The sequence below is a fragment of the Calidris pugnax genome, unplaced genomic scaffold (assembly GCF_001431845.1).
Source record: "Calidris pugnax isolate Ruff unplaced genomic scaffold, ASM143184v1 scaffold52, whole genome shotgun sequence".
Classification (NCBI taxonomy): domain Eukaryota; kingdom Metazoa; phylum Chordata; class Aves; order Charadriiformes; family Scolopacidae; genus Calidris; species Calidris pugnax.
In genome coordinates, this window is record NW_015090811.1 from 1216587 (window position 1) to 1240755 (window position 24169).

Below are 24169 nucleotides of genomic sequence, written 5' to 3' on the forward strand. Positions count from 1 at the left end.
CTTTTCTGATGGGCAGAAGTTCTTAGAGCTAAGCCAGAAAACTGCCAGGTATGTAAGTTTCAAAATATAAGAAAGCTGTGAAGCAATCTGTCAGAGAGCAAAGAATAAACATTTTCTGCTTCCTTAGTTTGTACATACAGAATACTGGTAGATATCTGATCACTTGAAGTTAATTTAACAAGAAGCAATACCTGGTTTTACATTTAAATATTGTTTATTTATGGTTGCTCCTACCTGTCAAATCAGTGTCTTCAGTCACAAACAAAAAGCATAAATACTACTTTTGATTTCAGATCCCAGCTGATAAAAATCAAGGGTTCGCTTACTGCTCTTATAAAGGGAAATACATTAACCAAGACTAAGGATTAATTGTGCATTTTAAACACCATTTAGCATTATGCAGTCAGACTTCTGTGGTTTTCTGAAGACTATTGAATTTAGGCAGAAGAATTTGTGTGGGGTTTGTCCATGGCAGCAGAGAAGATGCAGGTAGAAATGATCCTAAGACATTCATAGCTATATTTGCAAACCTTCTTGGGAATTTAATTTTATTTCTACTCCTGAGGAATTCTTTTGGAAATTCCCGATTCTCATTTTTAAGCATTTGTCTTAATGAAGAAACGAAGGCTGGAGGTCGTTTGTCTGACCTTTCTTATGCTCTGCAGTTGGAGCCAGCGGGGATCGATAGCTGCGAGAAGCTGTTGCGCTCTCCTGGGCAAATAGCATCATCTTTCTGCATTTGTCTCTTCCTGGTAGTACTACAGCAAAAAATGTGCTCAAAATAAGTAGTAGAAATTACAGCATATTTGTAGTAAAGGTAACATAAACTGTTATTGGACTTCTTAAATTAATTACCTGAATCCTGATGAATGGGAAGCCCAAGGCAGGCAGGAACCTGGGGTGAATTTTGGTGGGCTCATTTCAGGCTCACCGTGACTCTCAGCAGGTGGCGAATGCCACGGGTGGGTTTGGTCAGTCCCCTCTCATTTTGTGAGCCCTCCTAAGCCTAATTCACTCAATGACATGCTGGGCACACACAAACCTTTTCATTCTTATTAAAACGTATCTTACACTAAACTCAGCAAAATCACAGTCGTTTTAGGTCTGACCTGTTTCTCTCTTCAGTCAGGGAAGGGTAGACGCATCACTCAGACCAGAAAAGATACTTCCAACCCATTTTTTTGAGCATTTACGTGGCAGTGAAGAGCATCTGATGCTCTGATGGTTGATTTAATTTTGAATTTTAATTGCGCTTGTTTAGATTTTTCCCGATTCATGCTTAACTATTGCTAAAGTCTCCCCGCTCCTCTCTCACACGCTGAACAAAGACGGCTGTGAACGAAACCACAGAATTTCTCACATCTGATATCCCTCAGGGCAAATGAACTAACAGTTGTGACAGCTTCCTCCAAAGTGAATATTGCCATTGAAGAGTGAGCTCGTTTATCCTGAATGCATGTTTTCATTGATTGGAGCTGAGGACAGGCACAGTCAGTTTTCAGTCAATTTTTAAGCAAAAGTTTTACGGGGACCAGGTGGGTAGAAAAGGCTGGTGTCAAGAGCAATATCCTAATCTGAGGCTCCAAACCAACAGTGAAGGAGTCCTACCTGCAGCCTCGGCTCTCTGGACAGACTGGGACTACTTATATTTCAAGAATTCAATGATTCATTCAAGATAATCTTGGTAAATCTCTTTTTTCCATGGAGGAAAAATCTCTTTTTTTGGTGTATAGTTTTTTTTTTCTCTCTGAATGCTTAATTCAGCTGCAGGGTTGTAATAACAGCCTTTTGCGTAAAAAAAACCAAAAACCAAACCAACTATCAATTGGCAGTTTAATTTTCAGGTTATTCAAGGATTAGACAGGGTTGGGTGTAGCACAGCGTATCAGCATGTCATACATTTCCTGAAGCCCATCTTCTGCTGTGTTCCGAAGCAGCGTGTTTCTTAAAAAATGTAGTATTCATAGACCACAGAAAACTGGCACCCCCTTCTGCGTTTCACTTATCAGATGAATTATTGATCACTGATCTGACATGGAATGTAAGGGGAAAAAATTGTTTTTGGATGTCACAGGCCTCCCAGGTAACAACAAATGAAGAGTCCCATCTCTACGGCATCTGCTGGTCTGGTCCATATGGTGCTTGAAAGCTCCCCGTGCGTCACAGCTGATTATAGACTCAGCACATGGGCTGCTTCCCCAAGGCTTCCAGCTCCCCTCTCTTCCTCCGGGATCTGAAAAGCCTCACATGGGCTCTACCAGCTGGAAGGAAATACGAAGTGGGAACCGTAACTTGCTATTATCTTTGGAAAGGAGCAGTTGCCTAAAGTCACCCCCTTCATGCGTTCTCTGCGTGTGTCTCCAGCTCTTGCAATTGTGAGTTTGTGCAGAAAGTTGGGCTTGAGCAAACAAACTGCCCTGAAAAGTTTTCTTTGTCCTAATTGCTTGATGCATAAAGTTCTGTTGATCAGCTTTTGACAATGAAAACATTTAAGGTTTGGATGTATTATAGTATTTGCTGCAGCAGTCAGGGATCTAATGTGGTTTAATTAATGCAAGGGCTTTGAATAGTTAGATGAAAAGCACTATGTAAGTGTATGAAAAGACTATTATTGTCCAGACAAAATATAATATTTAGAAATAATATGACAAAAATGATAGACTGCAGTACAAATATGTTTTGAGATATTTCCAGGGCTCTGATTAGTTTATATTAGCTAGTTTCTAGCATTTATGACTACCTCTGAAAGGCAGGCTATGGAGAATGTTAACATTCCACTGGGCTGATTGACAATAATTAGTTTATTTTAAAGGAAAGGAAAGAAGCACAGTATTGTTGCAGCTGACTAATGTGAATTAAAAGCTAGGTAATCTTTTCCGCAATTACAGAGATACAATGACTGCCGTTGTCAGAGAAGAAAATACACTCGTACTTTTAAGAATCATTGTGTAGGAAGAGCTTTACAAGCCTGAAATTGAAGCTCTGGTTGTGGTCTCCAAAATTACCCTTAGTAGTAATTTTATGCAGAAGCAAGACTTCTGAATACTTAAATTATAGCTTGTTTGTAGCAAGGTATTTACCAGCAAATGTAAGCATCTTATAAACAGCACATGAGTCATCTTGGGGTTCGTTTTGAGCACATCAAAAATTTAAATTGCAACTGAATTACTCTTGTGTAGAGAGGCGAGGCTTAGAAACCTTCAATTCATACTTTAAATGGAAAGTAGGAGAGGAAAAATGTGCACGTTTGCCTTTCAGTGGAGAGTATTGTGCAGGGTAACTACTGCTTTTTCTATAGCTTTGCCTACAGGCTACGTAAACAAGGACTAACAGCAGATACAGAGATAGGAAGAAGTACAACGCCTGAGTGGTGTTTATATTCCTCTTTAGAAGCATTTAATACCAGTCTTCACTGGGACAACTGATAGAAATCCCATTTTTTATTGAAATGCCCGTGGATTTTACAAGCCATCTGATATACCCTTAAAAAGCTTTAAAACAAATTGTGATAAAATCTAAACCAAACAGAAATCTGTGAGCTTCACTGTTCAAAGCGTTGGCCCAAAGGAAGCGATCCAGACATGACTGTCAGCGAGATAGCAACTGCTGGGAGGGCTGCAGTTCGTTATTAAAAGATCAGTAGTTTGATCGACATCATATTGGATTACTCATACTTCAATTACATGAGTACCTGAGGGCTTTAACTGGGATTTATTAGAAGACCAACTTGAAATAAACCTGCCGTTGATGCATACCAGGTCTTTGAAAGACCCACCTGACTACCTTGTTAACAGTTCTGCCCCAAAAGAGATTCAATGTCAGCCAAGGAGTTCAAAAACAACTAATAAAATTGGAGCAATCAAGTGATTAATTTGATGTAATTTAAAATCTCAGTGAAGGGGTGAGGGGTGGAATGAAAAAAGGAGTCTTTCTGTGCTTGATGACATCATTCATTAGGATTCTGTTCTGGAAGTTGGTATGGACAGATTTGGGGTGTGCTAATGCCACTTCTCCTTGTGGATGAATCTCTGCAGAGTCACGACTAATACATGTCATAAGGAAGCAGAGCAAGAAAATCTGTATAACATGCTGTCTTTTGCTTGCTGGTGATTTATGTTGCAGATGGGCCTGGAGTTGATAGTTCCAGTGGGGGATCGATGCTTGTGGAGGCTTCTTGAGGAGGCACCCTGTGAGCTAAGGCTGTAGAGCAACGTCAGTGCGCCAGTTTTTACAGAGATGGAGTGGATTGTGTTGTGATCTTGTCTAGGTGAGATTGGCAGTGAGATGGAGTTTGGTGGCTGGGTGGTGTCTTTTCCCTCCTTGTTCTCCTAGTCCCACACAGTGACAGCATTGCACGTGTTTCACGTGTTGAACAGTACAGTTCTGACTGGTGATTGCTCCACCCAAACCAATTATTCCCAAGATTGGCTTATGTTCCAGTCACTTTGCAAGATAAGTCTATCCATGTGATGTCTCAAAGCTTTTTACCAACCCAAGTAGGACGTTTGTCACAAATAGCATTTGTGTTTCCGACCAGCAGAGTATATGTACTGTAAGCAGGAAACATCAGATTATGAAGGTATTTGCATGATTATAATTTTCTTTTGCATATTTTACCTACTGTGTGTGGAAAAGACATTTCTCTATGCATCCTACTGTAGTGAAGACACTTACTGAGCTCAGCAAGTGGGCATTAATATTGCTGCTAACAAAAACCAGATGTTCTCATCAGATCAGTCGTTTCTCTCTTCTTATTCCATAACTGTTTTTTCAAACTGTCGTATCCTGCCGAGAGAAGATGCTGGTGGCCCAACGTGTAAACGTCTTTAGAACGTCTCAGATCTGAATCTGCACGAGGAGCTTGGGCTGTATCATGCTGTCGCTTATTAAGTACATCTCCTCGTAGAGTTCCTTTCCTCCTTTGCCACCCTCCCATCTCCCAGCATGGCCTAACTGAATTGTGCTGAGGAACTGTATTTAAAAATTGATAGCCCCATAACAAATTTGCCTTCTGCTATTATGCCCCACGTCAGGAAAACTCTCGAGAGCGTTGTGGTGAAGCTGCTGATGCTAGTGATCTCAAAGCCTCTTTCCTAAGCAGAAATTCCACAAAACTTTAATTACTGTGTTTCAGCCCACACTGCTGTGGTGCACAAGCAAAACGTCCTCTTCCAGCTTCCCCAGTTACAGCTGGTACATTCACTTCTTTTCTACCAGAAACTAAAACGAATGAGGCTGTTTTCTTCAGTATATAAACGTTTTTAAAGATTGTAAGTTACACGTTTGTCTGGATTGTCGTTCTTCAGATTGTATTCCCTTGTTATTTTGTGTGGTCATTCACTTATCCTGGCACCAGTTTTCCATGGAGTCTGTGTCCTTCTGTGTGGGTTTCATATTGATGTGAATTGGAGTCGTCAACTGCATGCAGTTGCCAAAATATCTATTAATACAACCCTAGTGTTGAGGCAGGTAACCCTATCGGTCTTCCTTTTTGGCTTTACTTGGCTGAGATGCTGTGTCCTATCCAGAGATTCAGAAATGGTTCGTTCCTTTTAGTTTTAAAGACTAAAAGTGAAGAAAAATGTACAGATCTGGTTCGTGAAAGGGTGGGGAAAAGTATTTATTCACGGCTGTGTAAAAACGTCACGGTGTTGTCTGAGGTCGGTTCATGAAATTATCGTGTTCCTTACTTTAATTCTATACCCTGATTTTCTTGCAAATTTTCTGGCCCCAATAATTGCTAAAAACTCAGATATATATTATATATATGTCTCCGTGTGTATATTTAATAAAGAATGCCTTGAAACTCTAATTAGAGCTGCTTGACTCCAAAGCAGTTTACATATCACAGGCTTACACAGCTATCAAACAGATGCTTCTCCTTTTTTTCATTCAACTGACATTTTCATTTTCTCTGCATATTTTGAGGACTGAGCAGTGATGTGTTTTGACTCCTGAGGCTACAGACGATATCAAAATGAGGATTAGAAATGAAGCTTTACCTGTCAATTAAGTTGTTAACTTGTCCTCCACAGCGTCTACACTTTCAAATGGCCTGTTTATTGAATTTGAAATAGTTTTCATTCTTGACCTTGTTTAAATTGAATGGACAGTTCTAATTATAATCTTCGGAGTTTTTCAGCTGCAACATATGGTTTGCATATAGAGTTGTGTATGAGAGGCTCTTGTCGGTTTATTGAGCTAAACCACTGTTAAATATCTCGGATAGATTGGCATGTCAGGACTTGAAAGTAAGCAGAAACTGGCAGTACAGATATTGGCCATTTTTGTCTTCTCATATCACCCTGTCCAGGTGATCTGCTCTTGAGGGACAGCTGAGAAATGAACTGTGATCACAGGATCCAGTCACTGGTGAGGAACAAGTCACCGCTTTCAATGGCTGCATTATGCCAGTCTTCACATGAAAGCAATATAACAAAAGGGGGAAAAAAAAAAAAAAAAAAAAAAAAGTCTTGGAGCATCTTTTTCCCTGATGCTTTCCTCCCCTGTCCCAACAATCATAGAATCATAGAATGATTCTATGGAAGGGACCTTAAAGATCATCGAGTTCCAATCCTACCCTGGGCAGGGACACCTCCCACTAGACAATAAATTCAAATTACTAAGATCTTTGGCAAATCAACATTGTTCTTTCAAACCACGTATGGCCCCCACTAACAGGGTTGTGTGACATCTAAAAGCAATTTATTCGTGTATTTATTCTCCAATAAGGTCAGTGACAGATCAGAAAATTAAATGCAGGTCTTTAAGACTTGGTCAGGTGGATTGTTCAGTGCTTATAGATGTCTTTCTACCCAAAAACGATTGCTGGTGCTGAGCCTGGCCCCTTGGGCTATAGGGCATCAGACACATGTGCTGGAAGAAGCTTTCTGCCTTTCATCCACACTTCTCCCCCAAAACAGCCAGACCTCCAAGATGCCTCTGTTCTCTTCCCTCCTTGAAAACAGTCATTGGGAGATGCAGCTCCCTTCAAATCCTGGGCATAAATATATATTTTTTTTTGTACTGTACAAAAAGCTGTGTTTTGTTTTTTTTTTTTAATGCCATTGATTTTTCAATAATCAGATAACTTGGAGAGCCTGTTTCTGTGCATGGCTAATTGGACAGCCCTGCCAAAATAGTTGTCGGTTAAAGCTGCTTTGTCCTTAATCCCGGGCAAAGAAGAAACATAGAGGAAAACTCAGTGCCCTAACAAGGGTCCTCTTTCATTGTGGAGTCGGGTGCGCGGGGACTAAATTGGGTAAGGAACCTCTTAACCATGCCTTTTAACCAATCTCTTATCAGACGTGACGTGCTCCTTTCAGTCGGGTTTGCTGAAGCTATTCCATTAATTAATTCTGTTGTAGCAGCCTTGCCTCAGACACCTGTGACTTACTGAAATTTAAGTAAGCTTCGGTAGCGATTGGAGCTAACCTGGCTGACTTTGAACCGGGGCAGACAATGGATGCTCATATAATCCATCGGAGGGGCCAGGAAAGGGCAGAAGCAAATAGCTGAGGAGCAAAAATAAAAGCCTGGGAGCGTTAACAGTTCAAAATGACCCAGCTTGCTCTGCAGGAGCACATTTATCGATGCTGAAAGCTATTTCACGAAGGTGTTTTAACATCAGGTTCTAGTAGACCACTCAAAAGAGCTTGTAGCATATTTATGGTTTTTTTGTGAAGCGTAAAAAAAAAAAAAAAGCCCTAGACCAGGGGTTTTGCAATTTGAAATCTCATAGCTATCGACAACTGCTCTTTTCCCTCTTTGTTGCTCAGTTTGGTTCAATGAAACAGAAATATGCTTTCTATTAAAATGAGCAGAAATTCTGCTTTTTTTGTGTTGAATCTTTGGCTTTGTTTTTCACTAGACTTTAAACCTGTATTTTCTTCCTAGAGTCAATACTAATGTCAAACTTCTTCCATTGTGGAAAAATTAGACAAATATTTTTCGAACTAGAGGAGTTTCAAAACTCCTCCCATGAAACGTTCAAACCCTGAAAACCACTTTAATATTAGTAAAACATGAAAGATCATTTTAAAAACAACTGCTGCAAGAACAAATTATTTCATGCTTAATGGTGAGTATGTTTGTGAGTGGATTCACACTGGTTGTCAAATTGCTAATGTTTTTAAAACTCAAAACTTGGGGACACTATGAGAGTTAAAAGAAGCTGTGAGTTGAATCTCTCATAAATGTATCAACTTCTAGCAATAGAGGTTCTCATTTTACATTTCACTTTTATTGAAATAATTTCTGACTTTTGACATCAGCTTATGAATGGCTGGGAACCAAGCCTGTTTCCTTTCCTTCCCTTAAGTATATATATTATTTAATTTAGAAACACACTACATTAATGTGTAAAATCTGCCATGTAGATTAGTGGGGAAAGACCATATGATATTTTCGCTTCAAAACTTGTGTGAGGTTTAAACATCCTTTGGAACATATAAAAGAGACTAATCACAGCGCCGTTACAAATAACAGAAGGGAAAGCACTGTCGTACATCTTTGTTGATTTTAAATATCGTGTTAGATGATAGCAAACAATAAGGGAGTTTTCATGTCAGATGTACTAAATGATCTGCAGCTGAAGAAACTGGGAGAGCCAGTCAGGGCAAGGGAGCGGTAAGCCAGATTTTTCGTAATTTATTTCCAAAGAAATGTTTTGAGTTGAACAGTTTATCCGCTTGCGATAATTTAAAATGTAGCTACTTAGGGTTTCTCGTTGTGGTTTTTCACATGAGATTCAATCTTCCCTTCCCTATTTCTCTGTCACCATCGTTACTGGCTAATCTTCACTATATTGTGTGTGGAACAACGACCCACAGAGCTCTCTGGGTGAAGAAGACACAAAGCCTTGGTTTTACTGAACTTTAAGATAATGCTGCAAAAAGTGTAGAATAGAATCATAGAATCATCTAAGTTGGAAGGGACCTTCAAGATCATCCAGTCCAACCATCAACCTAACTCTGACAAAAAAAGAAGCATCACTAAACCATGTTCCCCAGTACCGTGTCAACTCACCTTTTGAACACCTCCGGGGATGGTGCCTCAACCACTGAAGTAGATCGTATTTCCTCTTTCTGGTTGTAATATTTTTATAAATGATTACTGTAATTATTTTTAATTATAATCTGATTTTAAAACCATCAGCATAAACTGTCCTTTAAGTAAATGCCAGGAGGGATTTGTGTTTCCCTGCTTCTGCTGGTTGCATCCTTTCTGCTGTGACCAGGGGGGGTTGTGGCGACTGGAAAAGGGTGATGTGCCTGTGCTGTTCATTCCAATTTTAGGTAGTATTTCTGAGGTGTCTGGTAAAAAAGGTGTAGTTATGCTTCTGTGAAAATCATTGGGGCCAGATCTGCAGATGGTATTGTAGGGGTTTGGGTCCCTGTGTGCAGGTGGTTGTTCTAGCGTGTACCCAGAACATGTTTCTTACATCGGCTCAGGCTGGGCATAAATCTCTGTCCACACCGAGTCTCCAGTGTTTGTGGGGTGGGTGATGCTCACAACTATTTGCTCTCTGCCTCTTTTCATATTGTTCTTCCCTTGCTAAAGTAAAGAGTTTTTGCCAAAACTAAAAAATAATCCTCAAATAATGAGGTCCGGGAGGAGGAAATTAGTTCTCTGCTTGTCTGTCAGTGCTGGCTTCAAACAGTTATCAGTCCAGGCGTGTTTTTACAGTCAAGGGAGAGGAAGCCTGTGTGTTTGTCACCCAGAAGATATGCCACTGGCTCGTGGAGGTGGCTGAGAGGGAAACCTTGCTCTGCCACCCTGAGCCTGTTTGGACTTCGCATGGTGCTCTTGCCAAAGTGTCCTCGATGTGAATGCCGTCCCTGGGATGTTTGTCCCATCGTTGGCTTGGCTAGCCCAAAGGAGAGAACTTAAAATACAGCCTTAGAGGCTGTATTTCAAATAGCCTTATACCTTTCATTTTACTCAAAATGTGCAAGGAGGAAAAGTGCATAATAAACCTAATATTAGAAGACCATTTCATCTTGTACTTTCAGAGCAGCTGCACACAGTGCACAGAAGGAAGGGATGTGAAAAGCAATAACAAGTTACAGATAATGACCTTGTGAGGAATGCAGTGTTTTAAAGCATAAATTGAGTTAAAAAGGAAAGCAGACCTGCCTTTAAGTATTTCTGGAGGCACTCTGAGATCTGAAATGGCGGTTGTCCTGCACCAGAGCCCAAATACATGCTTGTGCCTCCAGAGGGTAGAGGTGGTGCTGAGGGACATGGTTTAGTGGTGGTTTTGGCAGTGTTAGGTTAGGGTTGGACTCAATGGTCTTAAAGTTGCCCTTGCAACCTAGATGATTCTATGATTCTATGCATCGTTGCAGACCTATAGGAGAGCAGGTGATGAACTAATCATGAGATTAATCTCTGCAGAAATTGCTAGACAAGTTCCTGGAGAAAAAGAATTTAAAACTGAAGAGGCCTTTGGATTGCATGAAGTGCCTGTCTGGTGGTTAAGACAGGGGACAAACATTTCTGAGACCCTTTGGAGGCTCATGACCCTTCGGGTGTTTGTTTTATGCAGGTTTCAGGATGTTCCTGGTTTGTGGTATAATCCCAAGTGCGTTTGGGAGCACCAGCTCCTCTCTGGAGACGTGGGAGCTGTGGCTGCAGCCTGCTCCTGACCTGCAAGTGATGCTGGGGTGTTGCAAGCACAGAACTTGAAAACTGGGAGCTGAAAAAAACAGCTCACCCACTCACAGCTCTGTCTTGCACAATATAGCCAGAAAAGTGGGGAAGGATTATCAAAATGGAGAGGACACTGCAAACGCTTGGTCCTGCTGCCATCAGAACTGATGGTTTTGTCTTCTTTTAGGGTTTAGTTTTGCATGTTGTTTACATTTCTTAATGGTTTAAAAAGCTAAGATGTTTGTTAGTAGGGAATTGATCTGGCAACATCTTGCTGCTTTTTTTTTTCCTTTATAAAAACGTGATTGCAGGTTCACTAATTATCTGTGTTTAACACTGCTGTCAGTTTATTTTTAAGGAACAGATTGATCATAGCTGTTCCTAAACGCTTTAAGTTATGATATGAGAGAAGCCATTGATGTGATGATCCTGAATTCCAAACAAGCAGTCACACAGCTCTGTTGAAACAGATTTTAGGCCAGGAAATAGTGCTGTTGCTAATGTGGGGGCAAACTTTGTTGAAGATTAGCAGGGACCCGGTTCAGGGGTAGAGAGAACTTCAAAATCAAACTTCATCAGTAGAATCTGCCCTTGGAAAGGGCATGGTACTGGCAGTGGGATGTGCGTTTGAACATCCCACTGCCGTTGGGATGCTGTTCCCGTCCTCGGGACTTGAGATGTGCATCCTTTCGGGATGGAGGAAAGGTCAGTGTGCAGTCACGATGCGCAGAGCTCAGTCCAAATGCACAGACCTAAGAAGCATGAAGAGCTAAAAAAGGTGGGTGTCATGGTGGCTAAAATACTTCGCATCTTGGATTGACTTTTGGCTTGTATGACTGAGCATAAGGTGGTTCCTGCCAAGGTGTTCCTGATGAAAAGTGGGTACATGGGGACACAATCCCCTGTATGTTCTGGGGTACGTGGTGGGGCATGTGCTATGTGTGAACAACATGGAAAGCAGAGATGCCTTCAGTGGGGAATCCCATTGAAATACACCTCTAAAATCTTCCATAGGTGAAAAGGAAGATGTTCACATCCCAACTCTATTGCAGCATAATCCCCTCTGCACTGTTGCCTTGGGCCAGCACACCCTTCTCCTTTCGCTTCTTGCCTCTCGTCCCAGTGGATTGCTCTCCCTCTGTTTTGTGGGAATGCAGTTGCTTTCATCGCACTCTTACTTGCGATAAGTAAGTCATAAATGGCTTGAAATTCGGGTTATTCAGATAAGCATCCTAAATTGTAACTATAGAAAGTTAAACACGTAGCTGTTTGAGCTTGATCTGTAGTAGAAACTAATCCAAATTTAATTAGTGTATTGTTAAACAGATACCATCTTCCATAATCCCATAATATTCTAGAATTACAATATAATAACTTTATATTTCTAGAATATTTTTCATATATTTATAACTTCATGATTCTTGAATAATGTTATATTTCTATAGTTATTCCCATGGAGAAAAAAAATGTCTGCTTTTGTACCTATAACAGCTTAAGCTGTTGTTTTCCTGGTATATGTGTCCTTTACTAGTAATTTGAATATAAAAGTCCAAATAGGTTAAGACTTTTAAAACTTTCAAGTGCATTTCAAGCATTTAGATTAGTGTCTACTTCGCAGACTGCTTCCCAGACAAAATAATTAAGGCATTTTTCTTCTCTAACTGGGGGCAAAGCTGTTTCCTGGCCTTGAGATGTAGGAGACATTGCAAGGCGACTGCGCGTTGCATTTTTCTTGATTATATCTGTAGTACGTGAAGGAATCCTTCACCATATAATCCTTGAAGTATTGATCTTGCAAAGAAAGCCTTGAGACTAGAAGGAATCCTCTGTCATCAAACTTGCTGCTCGGGTGGCCTCCTGGGAAGGTGGTGGTGGTGGTGAGGCTGCGTTGCAGACTGGTTGATCTTGCCTCTGTTTCCCCTCCCATGTTTAATTTTTCATTTCATTATATTGGCTTTTGGGATGTGCCACCACGAGGGAAATGCCATTGCGAGAAGAGCTGCAGTGGGTGCCGGAGCTGCTGGGTGCAGAGATGTCCCCCCTAATCCAGGTCACTTCTTTAAATGTTCAAATCAAGACTCACAAACAGAGCTAACTCCCAAGCGCTCATTTTTATTAGCTGGACTATTTTTTCTCCTTCGTCAGGCTGATAGCCTAACTTAAAAATGTATTTGGTATATTAGAGAAATTCTGCAGCTGATCATAGCCTATAAAATTAATATACTGAAGCTCCTGGTATTTGAGTTTATTGAGGTATAAATACTAGAAGGTGGTGTACTATATAGTTCAGCTGCTTCCTTGTTATGTTTTTCTGAGCCCTTTTGCTTATTTTATTTCTGTGATATCAAGACAAATAGTTTCCTGGTTTTGATTTTGTCCTGGCATTTTTCAGCAGGCTATTTCTTAACAGTATAGAATTCAACAAGATGAATAACATTTTATGTTTACTGTTTACATTATAAAAGCAAAACTTCTGTTTTTTTTTTTTTTTAAAAAAAGAGTATTCCAGATGTCTCCAGGCAGTAGGAAATGTACATAGTATACAGTCTAATAAAACAGCAAATATAGCAGAAGGATTAAAAAGTGGAGCACATTAGCAAATGGTCTGAATTTAAACACTAGTCAACACCAGGACTTAATTTTAGGTGAGTGAAATTCACATGTGAAGTATTAAAATTTAACTGTATAAATACATTTCCTTAGTACCAGGATGTTGTGCATTTCCAAGTCATCTTTAAAACTTCCTTTTTCATTTACTTTCATTTAGGCTTTCTAAAGCAGAATAAACATAAAAGCATTAAAAAAAAAATGTAAACCATGAAAGCTAAATGCAAAGCAGATATATCAACAGAAAAATATGCAAGCCAGACCCCGTGTTCCTGAAGTGCAATATGGGGGTAAAGAAAAAAGCCCTTGTTGCAGCCACTCTTTTATTTCTTTCAATCCCAGTTTCCTCATCCACACCCGCTTGGGTGTGCAAATCCCTTAGATGATTTGAGAAGGTGATCTAAAGAGCAGTTAAGTCAATGGGAGTCTCTAATGTTGAAAGGGGGGGTCTTTATAGATGCCCATGGCAGGAGGGAGGTTTGGCTTTGGCAAGAGGAGTATGGCTTTGGCAGTCAGGATAATTTGGTACCGGTATCACCCCTGGGTGAGATGGAGAGAGGTGGAGTTGGAATCCCTGAGGGCTGTAAAGGAAAGGACAGACAAATTCTAGGCAAACATCTACCAGGTGAAATTATATCAGGGTGTTGATTTTTAATGTATTGGTGTCAACATGCCAATCTAATGCTACGTACAGTAGCCCAGTGTTGCTGAAAAGGTGCAAAAACTGCTTATGTGGTACTCCTGGAAATTCAGTTTTGTGGCTCTGTTTTAAACCTTCACCTGTTTACTTAAACTGGTCTTGATCTTTGTTGTCCATCATTTTCAGCTGAAATGTTACAGCCACGTTCTCAAGCTGGGTTAGTGCTAATTTCCCACTTCATTTGACTGAATGTAATCCCCTAAAATGTGAAATATGGAAAGATACTTGCTTAGGTTTGGAAAAGGTGTCATCAGAAAATCACATCATTTTTCTGAGAGGTCATATGAGAAAGTTTAGGTGAGCACAAGGAAGCCCAAGGGATAGAAGTCACAGAAAATGTGGCACAAAATCATCATTCTTCATAAATGTAATTTCTAAGCCCTCTACGTATTTAGTGGTTGAAAATGGGCTGTTGATTGAGAGCGTGGGCTCTGCCCGTGTGTGGCTTTTTTCCATTTATGTCAGTTGTATGTAGTTGGACCCTCAAGAGCAGTTGCTAGTAGGATTTAAAGGCCTGATGCAAAAGGAAATCTTCATATAGGAAATTTTAACAAAAGCTCCAAATGTTTGACCAGTGGTACCTACAAGCTCAGACGTGTTATCTTACCCTCATTCTTTCCCTGTATTTTTCTCTTGGTCCTGAGGAAACAGCCACATTGCAGATCACTCTAATCAACAAGGGCTTCAGAAGTGGAGACTACAGAGGCAGCGCCTGCGGGAACTTTGAAAAACACCATAAAATTTCAATTTTCTTTGCTCTGTTTACAGCGCAGAAGCGAAGCAAACACAACCCCAGTCGGAGTGTAATGGTTGCATTATGTATGAGCTACGTGCCGTCCAGGAGAACCAGGATGTGTCTTTGCTGAGGCTGTCTTGTGATTCTGGTCCTCTGCTTTCTTTCTGCAGACGTGGACGAGTGCGCGGTGGTGAACGGTGGCTGCCAGCAAGGCTGTGTCAACACACACGGCTCCTTCCACTGCCAGTGCCGGGCGGGATACAGGCTCCACGCTGATGGGCGCACCTGCATAGGTAAAGAAATGGTAACAACCACTTCCCATACTTCAAGACATGTTTTTCTTGGCTAAACCCCTCTTTGCTTCGGTGCGAAGGCTCGTAGGCTTCCCCAGTCTGAGTTTTGACTGATTACCCAAGGATAGCGTTATCCCTTCCAGTTCAAGCAGCTTGCAAGAATTCAGGTATTTCCAAATTTGTTCCTTTTTTTTTTTTTTTTTCTGGTTAACAAAGCAGTGCTGGTGTCCCATGTTTCTGTGATGCAATCCTGTGAAAATTTGTTTTGCAGCCAATTTCTTTGATGCCAATCAAAGAAATAAATAAATACAAAGAAGTAAAATCTCTGCGACTGTGCTACAGTGAGCAGAGCAGATGCCAGTCAAAGAAATATGGGGTCTTAGAATCACAGAATTGTCTAGGTTGGAAGGGACCTTTAAGATCATCTAGTCCAACCACCAACCTAACTCTGATAAAAAAAAAAAACAGCACTAAACTGGGTCTCTAAGCACTATGTCAACCCATCTTTTAAATACCTCCAGGGATGGTGCCTCAACCAATTCCCTGGACAGACCATTCCAAAGCTTAATAACCCTTCCAGTTTAAACATTTTTCCTAATATCCAATTCATTCCAATGAAAATGTTTTCCCAATCTGAATGTTTTTTTCTTAGCATCGCATCCCCCTGTATGTTGCAGCCGTGCCCCGGACTTTTCTGCCCCATTACTCTTCTTCTTCCTTAGTCTTTTTGCCTGTTTTTGCAGAAAAGGTACAAAGAGTGGACAGTGAGATCTCCTGCCCACCTGTCCCAGGTGCCTGGCAGAACACTGTGCTTCCAACCAAGAAGTCCCTAAACTCAGCTTGTGTCTTCAGTGATGAAGACAAAATAAAAGCTTGTGGTTGCCACCCTGAAATTGGGTTTAACCTTAGAATAGGTGAACATCTCTGTTAGGCTGCCCGGGCTGGGACCCTGAAGGCTTTCCCAGGTGGTGGCATGAGCAGAGGCAGGAGGTTATCCTTAACTGGGTTGAGGGGTGAGATGATGAAGTAATAGCATTAAATATATTATCCTTTTCAATCAGTACAAAAGTCAAGCTGTTGAATTCTGCAAAAAGGATTAAAATGTTCTCTAATTTGTGAAGAAGAAACAGACGTCATTTGTTTAAATTTTTAAGCCTGATTTTAGGTAATATGAGAAGAACAGTCAAGAATGGTCAGACCACATCTGCAGAATAAGTTTGCTCACAGTTTGGTCATTGTCTGGATTCTTGCACAAAGTCCCTTGGTTGTGCTTAACATCAGCCAAATATGTCATCAGTCATTTCTGGTATTATCACAGCAATAAATTTACTGATGCAACTAGAGCACAAGATGTACCAGTGCTCCAGCTGCAGGAATAATGTTTTTTTTTATTTTATTTAAAGAAATTACCCTTTTAGGTTTGTTGGTTTTACCACACAGAGAGACCTTCAGTGCAATCTGTAATTAAAAATACAGTGAAGTCTCAATCTTTTCTTGATTATCTTAGTTGGAGAAGGAATAGGTAAGGAAACGCTAGAGTGTGAGAAAAACAAACAAACAAAAACAGATTGCTTTGTATTTAACTAGAAATACTAACGGATTTGTGTGAATTCAAAGAAGAGAGAGAAATTCATCTCTCTGACCAGGGAAGACCCAGAAGTGAAAGATCTGATGTCTGAGTTATGTTACTCTCCCTGAATAGTCTCATTTTCAACTGTGATGGAGGGGGAATTTTATGCAAAAAAGGACTAAAGTGGCTTTGGGGAGAAAAGAGCGAGAGAACTGAATGATAAAGGCAAAAAGTAAACATTTTTGTGATTAAGTGGATTTACCTATGAAATATGTGAAACCTTCTGTGGACATAGAATAGTAAAGTTTTCTCATGGCACAAATAATCTCAGTTCGAGGTTGTCCTAGCTGGGAACTTCATCAGAAAGTGAGTTTTCATTTCACAAATGTAAGTATTCACAAGAAGTTATTAAAAATACTTAATAGAATGTTCAGTTCTGTTTGCACTATCTCAGAAATTATCAAGGAGAAAGAGAAATAAATCCTAAGATGAGAAAGAGGAGCAAGTTTCAGAGAGAACTGCTATCAGGATAATGGATATAGACAATACTGAGCAGAGGATATTGAGTTCTGTTTCAGCTGTTCAGACAGGACACCAAAATAAATGGATATAATAAGTTCTCATGCATTGGAGAACAAGACAGTTACTAATTGATGAGGAGAGAGAGAAGCATTTCATATAAACCAGCAATTCGGGAGTGCCTAACACTGGAATTTGGGCACTAAGCACTGAGCCTTGGGGATGGAGATTTTGCCTCTTCTGCTGCACCATTTTATACATTCAGTTTTGGGTACCCATCCAGTCGAGAAGTAAACCAAATAATGCACATCTCTCTTGACCCAGTGCAGCTCAGCAGAACATCTAGTGTTTCAAATAGGACTCACATTAGCAATAATATTTCTTCTGTTGATACTTTAGAGGCTCTTACAATCTCTCCCACATACTAAGAGTAACAAGGAACTATGCTTTGGAAACGAGCTGTTTATGGAAGGTGATTATCTCAGCTGCAGAAATAAGAAACAAGCATCCCTTTAGACAGGCTTTTCAGATGAACCCAGCCCAGATTTCTGTTATGTTCATTCTTTCCATGTTGTCTTTTTCTTTTTGGCAATCTTACGTTTCTGGGAGCAAAAGTGCCAAAATCACTTGAGGGGAAGCAGATTTTTCAGCCTTGATGGCTTGGAAGTCTCCCATACATAAGCAAGTGGATCTGTCTTCTTATAAGATATTCAGTCTATAGCTGAAGAGTCAAAAACCTGGGATAAGCTGCTTTCTGGTGTGATTGCATGGAAGGTTACTGAACTCCTGTCACAAGCTCTTTCCTGTGAGTCCAGTCCTCCCACCTCATCATCACAGTGTGTTTGGGATCCTGACTCACCACCTGTGGTCCATCCCTCCACCACTAATATGAGCCTCAAAATACTTGGTTTGAAGAAATCTATTTCTTGTTTGTCATTCCTCCTACTCTCGTGAGAAATTGCTGCTTGTAGTCTAAAGAAAACCACCTCCAAAATGGGTTGACTTGTTCAATGAAGCTAAAATGCTTTCTTCTTGAATCCTTTGATGATCTCTGCACTCCTAGAATCCCATCTTTTTCAAAGCTCCTTTTCTTTCTTAGCTTTTTGGTCCCACAAATTTTGCTTAATATTGACTTCATTTTTAGATATATATGTGCCAGATTGAACATTCACTACAAATTAGGTAATTAGAATAACCAATGTCCATTTTTTAAATTTTGTTTTCAATGCCTTGATTATATTAATATAATGAATTTAACTTCATTAAAGTTTAACCAACTGGTGTCTGGAAAGCGAAAACTCAGACAGAGAACATGTTTATTGTAGTATCAGGCTGTGTGTTTGGATTCATGTACATTCATTGTCTTCGCTGGAATTTATTCTTGTTTGAACTCCTGGAAGTGAAAGCAGAGTGCAGTCTTTAGAGCCCGATTCATCTCTGGTGCCAGCTGTTACCTTTGATGTCTGCCTTATGTAGAAAAGCTGTTGAGAAGCGGGTTTTTATGGGGGCTTTTGCACACTAAGGCACTTAATAGAGGAAGTAATAAAGAAAATAGCTTCACAAATCTATAAGTTCTTTCACACAAGTGAACGTACGGTACGTCTGAAGTTACATTTCTTGTTATTGATAAGGTTGGATTTCAGGTAATGGAAAACATAGGTTTGGAGAGACAGCATTTTCTAACCCCATGGTTGCTATATTTACATCGAATGATGGCTTCATACTCTATTTTTTTTGTACAAATATGAGAATTTTTATAAGAAACTAATGGATTGAGAAATGTATATTTCTCAGCCATCGGCGGGTCCCTGTCTTTCCTGCATGATGCCTCCCACTTCCATCCCCCTCTCTGTGATGCTGCCTCCCTTGCTCGGCATCACCGGGCGCTATCCCCAGCTGTGCCTCTCAGGACCCAGCACCAGGGCTGGTTTTCTACCAAACTTCAAGAGTAAATCATTGAAAGCAGAGGGCATGCTGTATTTCTACCTGCACCCCATGCACGTGCTCAGACCTCCAGCCACAAACCCCCTTGTGAAAAGTGGGTTGAGACTAACGACGTGCCAAGTTCTCCCCCTTTTTTGTGATCAAAGCTGCTTTGCTGGCGCCTGGCAGCGCAATTCATCCTGTTCCTTCCCTGGAGGCTCCTCTCATTCAGTCTGGCACCTCCTCGCACGTAGCCTGTGCGATGCCTCGGCAGCAGGCATGAGAAACCTGGCAGTGGCTCCAGAGTTATCCCTCTTTTCCCTGCCCCCGGCACAGCCCCGGGCCAGGCTGGGACACACTGGGGCAAGTTCACCCCTGTCCCCTTCTGGCTTCGAAGCCTCCAACATTCTGGGTACAGCAGGTAGCTTCTTATCCCCCCCTTACATCCAAATTGGCATATGCCCAGAAAAAGTGGGAGAAAGTGACACTTCAAAAAAAATCGAGATGTACATTCCGTCTTGGAGCCAATTTAAGGTGTTTTTCATGTTCTGAAATGTTTTCGTCTTATTTGAATATTCTTGCTGAAAAACAGCTCTTTGGATACAAACGTGGAGCAAGCAGGAAGCTTTGAGAGTATGGGGTCTTGCTGTGTCCCATGTAGAAATTGAGCGGCTTTCGTGTTCGGTGGGTGACGGGGTGGGAAGTTTGGAGGCGCACGTGGAGATCAGGCCAGTGGTCAGCAAGGTGTCTCCTGGCTATTGCTGTGGATGCATCCATCATAATGTAAAAAAATTTCTTTTCTTTTTGTCTTTCTAACACCTACTTGGCTGCACAAACGGAGTATTTGCTAATTAGTAGCACTGGGTGAAATGAGTCCTACAGCAGCTTTTGTGGCTATTGTTTTCTTAATCACAGAATCTCAGTGGTTGGAAGGGACCTCTGAGATTGAGTTCAACCACAGAGAAAAAACAAACAAACAAAACAAAACAAAACAGCTAATTAGTAGCACTGGGTGAAATGAGTTCTACAGCAGATTTTGTGGCTATTGTTTTCTTAATCACAGAATCTCAGTGGTTGGAAGGGACCTCTGAGATCGAGTCCAACCACACAGAAAAAAAAAAAAAAAAAGAAAAACCACAAAAAGCCCCACCACACCCACAACAAATACCACACCCCACAACACCCACCAACCAAGCCCCATACTAACAGCACCACATACAACACCCCACCACACCCCAATAATCTCAGGCACTAGAGCATGCCCTGAAGAGCCATATCTACAAGTTTCTTAAATCCCTCCAGGGATGGTGACTCCACCACCTCCCTGGGCAGGCTGTTCCAGTGCCTGACCACTCTATCAGTAAAGTAATTCTTCCTAATATCTAATCTATCCTTCCACTGCCCCAACTTTAGACCATTTCCTCTGGTCCAGTCATTATTCCCCTGGGAGAAGAGGCCAACCCCCACCTCTCTGCAACCTCCTTTCAGGGAGTTGTAGAGGGCAATGAGGTCTCCCCTCAGCCTCCTCTTCTCCAAACTAAACATGCCCATGTCTATTACAGATATATGAATTAATTTTAATATTCCTAAAATAGACATCAAAGCTTTTTGCCAATTTCACTGGGTCCAGAGTTTCATGCTTTCCATGAAACAGCCTTCCCAGCTCCTCATGGAGAACGTAATGCATCCCTGTTGTTAAAATATCTATAGCTGCAGTCACGCACACACTCACACGTACACACACAGAGCACAATAACAGGTTCAGACGCTCTATCTTCTTTTTATATGCAGTGTGCGAATAGGTGTGGGTGTGTGCTAACGTATTTTGGCAGGAGGAGAAATGCTTCTCCAGAGGCTGGGGGTATTATGTTGAACGAAAAAGAATATTAATTTGCCTGGGTAAAAGAAGCGGCATCTTCAGAGAGGTACTAAAGAGCCTCTTGTTCCTTGCAGTTTACTTTGTAAGTCCGTCCTGTGGAGCTTGTGCCTTCTGTCATTTGCAGCTTCTTATGCGTGAGGCTGAGGAAATCAGCCCGAAAGATGATTAAAGATGATTATTCCTTTTTTTTTTTTTTTTTTTTTTTTAAATCAATGATAGAAGGGACAGAAGAAAAAAAAAAACAAACCAAAAAACAATGGCAAGTGTCAGTGGGGCCGCTTTGGGTTTGTTTTTTTTTTTTTTTAAATCAATGATAGAAGGGACAGAAGAAAAAAAAAAACAAACCCAAAGCGGCCCCCCTGACCCTTGCCATTGTTTTTTGGTTTGTTTTTTTTTTTTTCCCCTCATTACCTCAGTGGATTCCTGAGTGCTTTGCTGCTGTCAGATCAAAGGGTGGCTGCACTTCAGTCAGCATCACAGCTCTTAGATCTCACCTGCCCCTCGCTGGAATCACGGGCTTTCGCCGACGTGGGATGCTGTGTCAAACAAGCACCAGGGATTCAGGGGGGAACAATCCCTCCGGGGGGTGGGGACAGGTGCATTTATGAAAGCTGTTCGGTGAGGTTTGCGTATTTTTACTGTCATTTATGTGTTTAAAATAGGAAATAAGTTTCTGAGGTTGTTGACATGCGTTCCTTCAATCCTTCCTTGCCTCCAGCCATCAATTCCTGCAGTGTTAACAAGGGGGGCTGCGAGCAGGAGTGCCTTCAGCTCGGTGAGGACCGCTACAAGTGCCAGTGCCACCCGGGCTACCAGCTGAAGAGGGATGCCAAATCCTGTGAAGGTAAGTCCTGCGCTACCTTGAAGGCAGTTTAAAGGACCCCAGGACAGTGCTTCAGGTCACTGTATTCATTCCTGTTTCACCCAGCTGGCCAAAAGGAATCACTTATTAATGAAAATGCCACGTGTTTGAGGTGTGAAGTTCACCTTGATTCAGAGCTTCAAATGAGATTTTGGCCTCGTAGACTGCTGTTCATCGCACACTGGCGATGATGGCATAGGTTAGGAACTTCATTGTGGTTTAATTCTAACATTTTATTATTCATCGAGCTGTATATAGGCTTGGCCTGCGTACCATGTTTTATTCTACGTAAAGCCTTTTCTTCATCTGCTTTTGGCTTATGTTGCTGCTAATGGCAGTCTGATTCATTCATCCTCCCCTTCAGGTTTCTGAGCAAACACTCTCGCAAGCAGAACAGAATTCCTACCTTTGGGTTTGATCATTGGTTTTTTTTTTTCTTTCTCATGTATCTTAACATATTCATCAGTTTTCAAGGCAACCCCCCCCCCTTCCCCAACACAAGCGCACACACATGGTACCCTTGAATATGCCAGAGAAAGATAGGGCCAAATTTATGGATTTATTGCACTAAAATTCCTGTCACAAAACCGTTTCCATATGGCTCCTCTTCTGCTCGGAGATTTTATATGCTGTGTATAAAGTGTAAGTAAATCCTGCTGTTCAGCTTGCTTCCAGCTCACGCTGTGTGCAGCGAGCGCTTGGCCTTGGGTTTTGGCCTCCCCAGGTCCTGCCCTCTGCAGAGACTGGACTCACTGAGCTTCAGCGAGCATCTGCAGCTCGCTGCTCCTCCATCTCTCACAGGGTGGCCACGGTTTGTCCCTGGGATAGTCAGAAAGTGTCAGAAAAGGAGAGCATTATTAGGAAGAGGGTGTCAGAGACCTTCCTCCACTGTTCTCCAGACCATTTCAAGACTTCTCATGGCTTCTCCACTGCCTCTGGCACTCAAGATGTCCTTGGCCAAGCCAGCTGGATGTGCAGACCCCTCCGTAAAAGCTTGATGTTTTTTTATGGTGCTGTGGTGGGACAGGGGTTGGGGTCAGCAGGATCTCAGTGTGGCGATGCTGGGGTGGGTGGGAGTTGTCCCTTGGGTGGTAACGGAGCAGATCAAACCTTTGTGTCTCAGCAAAACGAGCAGGCTTGGTTCCCTAATCGGTAAGGTTTGGCCACCACACGGGCAGCTGTGGCCCTCACATCGTGGGGCTGATGAGGGTCAGCCACACACCGAAGGCAGCAGTTCGTCACCAGCCAGTAATTACTGAACAGTGGAGATGGGGCAAGGTCAGCTTTGTCTGTGGTTGAGACCTTATCTGGAGTTCTCGTGTGCAGCTGCTTACCTGGGTTCAGGGTGCTGTAAATCAAAATAGAATAGCACAACCCCCCCAGGAGGACAGCTATGGTCAGAGGAAGGAGAATCTCTCTTGCAAGGGAGCTCAGCTGGTAGAGTGAAGACCGAGCAGGATGCTTTTTTCCCACAAGCACCCTAGCAAATAAACACTTGGGAGAGAAAAGTGCTAGTTAAGCTGATGGACAAGATTTTTACAGGAACAAATGAGCATAAGTGGCCATGAATACATTTAGATTGGCAATTAGAGATGTTTTAAGTAGAAAAGGTGTGAGAAGGTGAGCCTGGCTGCTTTTAATTTCCAACTAGAAAGGATGGCTGCTGTAGTGCTAGTTTGGATGGAGAAAATAAATACGGCATCATGAGGGTATTTGGTGCAGCAGGCATAGCTGTGCTGCAGGTGTGGAGTCATCCTCGCTGACTCCCTTGGAGCTAATGCTGCACCCTGGAGCCCTGAAAGTCCATACAGAAACACCCAAGCCTGGTAGGGTGGTGCAGCCTTCAGCATGGAGGCAAACCAATGGGATGGAGTAGTGGCATCAGACAAAGCAGTGAGATAATTCCTCCATGGGTGAGATATGTATAGAAGAGGTCAGCAGGGGCTGTGATACTTGTATAAGAGAATGGGCTACACAGGATATGTCCTGGAGTGAATTCTCCATTGAGTTATCCAGAGGTGGCAAGAACAAATATCTTTCTCAAGTCACTTTGAATTTCCCTTCTATAAATCCATGCTATTTCCACCTGTTAGCCTTCCCTACCATGAGAAGGAAATTGTACGCCTCACCACTTCATATTTTCTCCAGTATAAAGTCATGGTTGCTGTGAACAAGAAAATTACCTTGATAAGGCCTAATTCTCTTTATGTGCTCTAGAAGTCATGGCAGATAGGATGGGAGTCCCTGTTCTTTGTAACCTTGCAGTGAAGGTCTGGAAGGTGCACAGCACATGCAGAGTACCTACTCACACTTCACCAAGAACATTGCTGCCACCCTGGATCAATGCATCACCATGGCTCTTTCAGATGAGGTTCTTGGATGTCCTGGGCCATACTCACACTTCACCATGGCTCTTTCAGATGAGGT

General features: G+C 41.7%; 1 protein-coding gene across 7 annotated transcripts in view; it reads left to right on the forward strand.

The window, feature by feature from the left end:
- The window catches only part of LOC106886152 (multiple epidermal growth factor-like domains protein 6), a 216600-nt gene that overhangs the window by 130460 nt on the left and 61971 nt on the right, over positions 1-24169 (forward strand). For all 7 annotated transcript variants that reach the window (XR_001411584.1, XR_001411585.1, XM_014938859.1 and 4 more), the window contains 2 exons: positions 14867-14989; positions 21599-21724. Coding sequence is in view for 5 of the 7 variants with exons in the window: in XM_014938859.1 (XP_014794345.1) it covers positions 14867-14989; positions 21599-21724 (249 nt within the window). In the remaining 2 variants the exon portion in view is untranslated. The remainder of the gene's footprint in view (positions 1-14866; positions 14990-21598; positions 21725-24169) is intronic.